Source organism: Thermobia domestica, chromosome 9 (genome assembly GCF_964235325.1).
Source record: "Thermobia domestica chromosome 9, izTheDome1.hap1.1, whole genome shotgun sequence".
NCBI lineage: Eukaryota > Metazoa > Arthropoda > Insecta > Zygentoma > Lepismatidae > Thermobia > Thermobia domestica.
In genome coordinates, this window is record NC_137462.1 from 67,000,125 (window position 1) to 67,008,557 (window position 8,433).

The 8,433-nt window shown below is 34.2% G+C and overlaps 1 protein-coding gene across 1 annotated transcript; it reads right to left on the minus strand.

The window, feature by feature from the left end:
* Positions 1–314: 314 nt before the first annotated feature.
* Positions 315–731, minus strand: LOC145660859 (protein GVQW3-like). Its single transcript, XM_081726285.1, has one exon. The coding sequence runs from the start codon at positions 729–731 to the stop codon at positions 315–317; it is 417 nt and encodes a 138-aa protein (XP_081582411.1).
* Positions 732–8,433: the final 7,702 nt, after the last annotated feature.

Sequence of the window (8,433 nt, forward strand, 5' to 3'; positions counted from 1 at the left end):
TTGCCGTATGGCTGCTTTCAGCCTGTCCAGGGTTTGGCAGTAGGTGTCTGCATTAATGGTCGTACCCTTTTCCAGAAATTCAACATGAATAACACCGAGACGGTCCCAAAAGACAGTAGCCATTGTTTCTGGGCAGATGCTATTGTCTTGCATTTCTTGGCCTGTGGTGACGATGGATGTTTCCATGTCATGCTCTGACGTTTGGATTCAGGTGTCCATAGAGGTATCGGAGTTTCATGGCCCGTTATGATGTGATGAAGGAATGAATTTCCTTCGTCGGCATAACGTGTGAGGTGGCTCAGGGAAATGCCCATTCACTGGTTTTTGTGTTCGTTACTCAGAAGCTTGGGTACCCAGCGCGCACACACTTTTGTGAAGCCCAGTTGGTCATGGACGATACCGCTTACGGAACCATAAGAGATATTCAATTCATTGGCAATGTCCTGCAACCGCACTCTTCTGTCTTCACGAATCATGGCATCGACGACAGCCGCATTCGTGTCGGTGATGGACGTTGATGGTCTGCCACTTCTGCCATCATCTGTGACAGTACTCCTACCACTTGCAAATTCGTTGCACCACACGTACACTTGTTTCAGCGACATAATACTATCTCCGTAGACCTGCACCAATTCTCGATGAATATCACATGGTTTTGTTCCCTTGGCCCAGAAAAAACGAATGACACCGCGCACTTCCTCCTTGGTGTAATGTTCCAGTCGTTGCGCCATCTTTGAGTTGCTCTCAGCACTAGACGGGTGGACATAGAATGTTGTACAAGCCGTCACACTTCTATTACCAGATTACTTGTAACATGGAAAATAATTAATTAGCTACACACAATATTATGGGTTTGACAGGCAATTTCACCTTACTTTTTGATTTATCCTTGTATTTGACATTTTATTTGTCAGATCTTCCAGCCTCTCATCTTGTGAAGACGGGATGAATTTGACTGTAAACGTCATTGGGTACGTCACTATTCATCTCAACGACCCAGAAAACTATGGATAACACTCTAAAATGAGTCGTTTTACATTATTTTTATATGTCACTCCTCCCAACTTCCATCCTTTGGGTTATCTGACTAGCACAATATTTTCCTTAGATTGAAAATAATATGTCTACTATGTTTGGTAAAAGTTGCTCCATACATTCCGGAGTTACGCTGGAATATCCACTTATAGGACAGAGGGGTAAAGCAAGGGATAAGGTTTAGGGGTAAAACAAAGTGGAAACTGACAAAGAGGCGGAAAAAGGCAAATAATTGTCTCCTCGATTTTTATTACAGATGCGGTAAGTTTTGATTTAGTTTCAGGTGAGTCCGATCTCGATCTTCCAGTTGGAGTAGAAGAGCTCACCGAAAAAGATGCCCTGTGCATATTTTGTGGGAATCCATTTTCGAAAGATATGCGTGGTGAACTATGGATTCAATGTCAATTATATGAGGAATGGAGTCACTCTGAGTGTGTTGGTGTGGAAACAGACATTTATATTTGTGATTTCTGCAAATAGGACTTACCTACATAACATTTTTGTCTGTTATCAAAAAACCTTGAATCGAAATTTGTTTATTTTGTAACTTTCAGTTTTTGTAACTTTGTAATCATATAAAATATTTTGTTGTCTTTGTTTCATCTACAGATCATGGTTTCAGTGATTAAAAACATACTATGTTCCAGCAACTTTATGTGTTTACATATTGATTTACTGTAATTTTATGGTTTTCCAATTACACTGAGTTTTTAAAAAATCGAAATATGCTAGTACATGTGTCAAATATATATTTTTTTTAAATTTTTACGTACATGGTTTTTGCACTTGCGAATTATGGTCCCATATTTCTAAACTTCTAAGACTTTTGAGACAATTTTCAGGTTAAATTAATGATTCACTGCTTTTTACAAATTAACTACGAACTGTGTTTCCACATTTGCACCCTTTCCTCTACTAAAAAGCACCCTTATTATATTTACTTTTATTTTGTAGGAACTTTACTGCTGATTCTACTTCTATACGGATTAAGCATGATCCCCTTCGTATATGTTTTCAGTTTTCTTGTCGAAACAAAAACAAGCGCATTTGGTACTTTAATCAGTTTGAACTTCACTTTGCGTGAGTATTTTATTTTATTTCTTTTTAATCACACGAAAAATGTTCACGTAGAAAGTGTGAATTTTCTATTACAATAATCCACAATATTAATTTGGAAGTATCTCTGTGAGACTAAAGTTATCTTCCAATATTCATCTATATTTTGAATACATATTTACAGTTCTCATCGTAGGTATGGTTCAAAGCTTAATTCAATAATTTTGAATTCATAGTAATTATGAAAATCTACGGATATCGGTAATCTATAGATATTACTGAAGTAACAACAAGAATGTGATTTATCATCAGTGTAGTATAGATTAACTTTTGAACAATCTCGACAATGAGCATTCGAGATATTTACCCGAAATACAGGTGAACCTTAGAACATAATTTTAGTCTTACAGGAATACCTCCATGTTAGTATTGCGACTTATATTAATATGTGTTTCTTAAGTTTACTTAGTAATTCTATTACAATGTTTATTCGATGAATTGAGTAATAGTGACAAAATGGCCACTACGATGTATACAGTGACAAGATTTATCATGGAAAGCACAAACGTTTAAATTTAATTTTCTTTAAAATATTCATATATATATTTTTTTGTTTTTCCAGTTAATTTTGATTTACTGAGAAGATAATCAGAATTAAAGTATAAGCTCAAAAATCGTTAAGATTAATGCATGAAAGTTTTGTATAATTTCCTTACAGTTGTGTCAGTAATAGTAGCTTCCAAGATTTTGTAATATAGATAGCTGTTTCAGAAATATCGAATGAGCTGTTACGTAAGTTTTTCTTTTAATACAAGCAATGTAAAGAAAAGCAATTGTAGAAATTTTGAATTATTTTCTAGTCACTCTTTATTTTCATAGATGCAATACATAAATAATATACTTGCAGGAATATAATGATTTACACGTTTTCATAATTTTATGTTTTCTGACAACTTGAACGAAATGTTATATTTAAAGCTAATCAATTTTTCAGGATTGTGTTATTTGCTATTTATTTATGTATTTTATTTCATTTCAGTATTCATTCTGACAATTCTTCATAGTCAACGATACGATAATGTATATAATTACATAAAACCAGATTTGACTTTTGGAATATTACCTCTGTGCTCGCTAGCTCTTGGCCTTAAAAACTTTTGGATATCGACCATAAATAATAAGATATGCCCTATCATCCCTGAAGAGACAATGGATATCATATGTCTAGAGTCGCCATCATCGAAAATGTGGATGTTGGCATGTTGTAGTAAGATTATTTATTTAAAATCCTTAACTTGCTCTATTAATGTAAAATTCAGAGACTTACACACTTGTGTGTAAATATACACAGGGGTGGATGAAAAATAGCTAGGTATTTAAAAAACTGTTATACTGTTTATTATGTAATATTGATTCTTATTTATTAGAAAAACACACAAGTAAAAAAAAGAATATGTTAAATATCATATAATCCATGTGCCTCCCTTTTCTTCGCTGCTTCCTCCTTAATATAGTCACACACACACAGACGCACACACACAAATCACATGGAGTGAGACCTGGACTTCTTGCTGGTCATTCGTGAAGTCCACGCCATCCAAGCCAACGTCCAATAAACTTTTGGTCCAACAACTTGCGAACAATTATTACAAAGTGGGTGGTGCACAATCTTGCATGAAACTGAGGTCATCAATGTTTTCTCATTCCAATATTGTAGGCCACACGTAATCTTGAAGGATCTGGAAGTAAAGGTCGGTATTCATGGTATCATAATATGAGCCAACGAATCTTCTCGTCGTCATTCCGCATCACACGCTCACTTAGGGGCAAATTTGCATCCTCACAACAGTCATATAGGAATCTTATCATGTGATACCGAATAATGCAAGTTCTGGTGATTAAGAAAAACCCCAACGTCAAATATGGCCTCGTCACTCCACAAGGTATTTTCAATCATTTATGTACAATCTTCGTGCTAAGTCAGCATTAATTTCCAGAATTCCATCATTCGGGAACAGTCCTCGAATCTCAACTCATGTGCATAACGGGGTTTACATGGACAAAAATTGAGTTCTTTATGCACAACCACGCTTGTCACACAAAGACTGAAAGAAGTACAGGATTGGACCGGACCTTAAATTAAGGAACTTCGGTATACCGTGTCGATGCTTTAACCAATACCCTACTCAATCCGTTCCCAGAACAGCCATACACTCTCTCATTCTTGAAGTCGGCATTCTTTCACCCAGATCAGATGGCTTGTATCACAACTACGTGTTGTGCTTGGACAATCCAGTATCAACATTCAGAATACCTCTGACAGTTGTCTTATATAACGAATGGAGAAAACAACGGTATATGGCTGTGAGAAAGTGTATGGGTGTTCTGGGAGCGGACTGAGCAGCGAAGTAGTTAACGCATCGGCACCATATGCCAAAGATCCCCGGTTCGAATCTCGGTCCAGTCATGAACTTTTGCACTCTTTGTATAATTTTTTAAGCTCATCGGAATCGGTATCTAAAAATTAAAACCGGCACAGGTTATCATCATTGCCTTTTATTTCTTTAATTTATTTTGTTTTGCATTTGGGAATAGGTGAAAAGGGGTTTGGATGAAAGGAGGGAAAGGAAAACCACAAACAAGAAACAAAAAGACAAAAATGAAACAAAACGAAGAATGAACAAAGAATAAACTATGTAAAAAAAACTCAACTATTGATTATTACAATTTCCAAAGTACTATAACCATTGAGCTTGACCCTAACATAATCTAATACTAAGCTATGCAAAAATCAACTATCGACTGATACCATTTCCATGGTATTTGACCATTGATCTTGACACTAACATTCTGATACTAATTGTTTGCTAATCAAATCAAAATAATCTAAATTCTTTCTGATCTACCCTATCTTTTCTACCTCTGTTTGCTATTTTTATTTATTTAATTCTGATCCTATTAATATTTAGTTAGTTACTTCTGTTTGTGGTATATTTGTCTATATGTTATTATCATTATTATTGTTGTTATTATTACTATTCGTGAAGTTATTTATGCTTTGTTCCTATATTTAGCATGGTTGAGTCCATGTTTACTATCTAAAATTATTATATATAGATTTACTATCTATAATAATGTTTTAATTCTCTCTTTTTTCATTTCTTATGCTTCATTTATTTATTGTTTCTTTTTTATTTTATTTATTTTTTGGATTGAATGTTTATTTAGAGTTTAATTTTCTCTATATTATTTTATTTATTTTGCTGGACGACTTCTTTCTTCAGGTTTTCCCTGTATGAGATTGGTTTTCACCTGCTATTTCAGGTTTCTCTCCTGTGATCATATTTAATTCTTTCACTATTTATACACTGTTTTTTCTCTGAGTTTTATTTAATTTTGCCCATTTGATACACTAAAAGCACTATGAACACCTGACTTTACACTTAAAACACACTAAAACACACTAGTCTACAGTAATCCATACCGCATTCCTGTTGAGAGTCTCTTGAGTCTTCGTTTTTTGAATGTTCTCATGGTTATAATAGATTTTCTCTCAATAACACAGGTCTGAGGTCCAGGGCTCACTCAGAGTACTTAGTGTGGACCCTGGTCTGAGGTATCCTTCCACCTGTTCCTATGTAGGGATCAATCACTATTAACAAACCGTAACTGAGACATTCACGAAGTCAAACTTGTCTCCTATGGGGACACAGTCTCTGCCAACATGCACACGGTCACACCACATGAGCCCGCTACCCGAAGGAAAGACACACTTCCAAAAACACACTGTAGTGCGTCCCCCGGCAGATACGGAGTTCCTGTATCTTCCACGAGACGTTCTGAAGTCTCCGGTCCAGAGGAGAAACTGGATTCCATTCGTCCTTCCACATTCATTTTGCTCTTGTTTTCCTTATGTGCTTTTCTCTATAGAAATGTTCTTTCTTTAGTTTCGAGTATAAGTCTGTTATTTTCTTTAGGATATTGTAATCTTTCTCGCTTCTCATTATATTCGTTATCGTCTTCTGTCTTATGTCCACTCTTTCCTTAAATAACTCCTCGAACAATGGGCATCAGAGCATATGATGCTCTGGTGTCCCCGTTTCACCACATTTACAAATAGAATCGTCTTTGACCTGTATTTTTTGTAGGTAGGTTTTCATATGGACCATGTCCCGTTAGGAAATGAATGAGTCCTGGTCCTGGGTCAAGAAACTTTATTTGTTCTCTGATTTCTATCGTTGGTATAATATTCCTAGTCTTTGAGACCTAGCAGAGTGTGTCCATTCAATATTCCACGTGTCTTTAATTCTTTCTTCAATGTCTTGGGCGCTTTCAAGAACGTCACCCAACAGTGCCCTTACCTCTTCTTTATTATTCCTCTTCATCCAATAATTTGCCGCTCTCTGTACTGCTATTAACTTCAAAGGCTTGACATTAAGTAACAAACACAGGGCATTGTTGAGAGTGGTGGTATATGCACTACTTAACCTCATCAGAAGGTTTCTTTGTGGTCTGATAAAGTTTTCTTTTATTCTCTTGTTTTGAAGTAATCTGTGCACCCATATGCTATATCCGTAAGTCATTGTAGCGTATACAGTGTTTCGTGTGATACAATGTTAATATTTTGTTAGGCAATTTATATATATTCTTACCTAGGGTTATCAATTTATTTGTCACCTTGTTTCCTCTCGTAACGGTTTCTTGTATGTGTTTACCATTGTTCAGGTTTTCATCAATTATTACTTCTAGGTATCTAAATTCCTTAACTCTGTCTATTTTATGATTGCCTAGTTTTATTTGTGAGCTTCTATTCAAGTTTCTACCGAAAAGCATGTATTTTGTTTTTCTGACCGATAATTTTAGTTTATTTTCTTGACACCAATTGATTAGCTTTGTTTAGCTCTTCAACTATTGCATTTGTTTTCATTTCTATTTCAGTAGTTAGATATGGTTACTACGAGCGCATTTCCCCTAAATACCAAAAAATTATGAACCCGCAACTAACCATTACACTTTAACACAGAAGGAACCAATTAATTATTCAAAGTTACAGAGCGCAAAGTATTCCCATAAGTACAATGTTAAAGTGAGATTGAATATGCTTTTATGACATTTAAAATCATAAAAACTTACATCTAAAAACTTACATCTAAAACTACAACTAAATTATTCTACGCATTTACAAATATAATCATATCCATAATTTTCACATCTACTACATCTTCCAAAGCTACAGAAGTCACTTGTACATTCTTTTTTAGTTTGCGTTGCAATTGATTTACATGTTGTGCAATAATATCGAAAATAGTCTAATTTTATAATGTTTTGTTTAGGCATTTATTATATAAATGAATTGTATATATATTTCATTTTTCTTCTAACTTATAATGTCCCCATGGTAGGGTATTGATCCCATCCTTTAAAACACATCTCTTATCATCCACACAACTTAAAGCTAACTTATTTACTTCTATACTGTACAAATCGTGCTTATAACTTCTAATCAAATTCATCTTCTTATAATATTCTCTTTGGCTAATCAAACAGTCCTTATATTCATTAAATGTAAGTTCTTTATACACAACACTCTTCTTAACACCTTTAGCTTTCTTACAACACTTTTCTTTATCGAACTTACCTTTAAAGTCTTTATCTGTTAAATCTATTTGAGGTGCTTTTATACTGTACATCTTACTTCTTAAACCCACAAACTCTTCTATGATTGTGCCTTTAATTTCATCCTTCATCTTACCAAGTATTTTCTTATTGATTTGTGGTATCTTATATTTGTTATCTTTAGGGTAATCACTCGTGTCGAAGTAATCAATGTAATTTTTCATGTCCTCGTACACATCTTCTGTTTGGATATGGTATATATAACTATCGGTATCTGTATAACATACTTCTATTTTGTCTTGATATTTTGGTTTCATCACATTATAATGGAAATCATACATTAAATATTTTGACAAATCTAGAATTGACATACCAACATAAATTGGTTTGTTAAATTGCACTTTAACCTTGTTCATGTGAACTGCTACTAAATTTTCCGTAAAAACTGTAGTACTCTTATAATTCGGTTTTGCTACAAGCTTTTCGTATTTTTTCTCATCACTTAAAAGTTTAATATTAACTCTCTTTCTAATATTTTCCATAGTTTTCCCAAATACTGAATTATTCATGAGCTTATAAAAGTCTTTTTCAAAATCATTTGCTGCTTTCGTTCTCATTTGTGTGTTTAAATCAATATATTTATTTAACCAATCTGATTGTTCGAACTCTATTACTCGATGTATCTTGTTAAGTTTTAATCCAAGTGAAAGGCATTGTTTTAGGTTT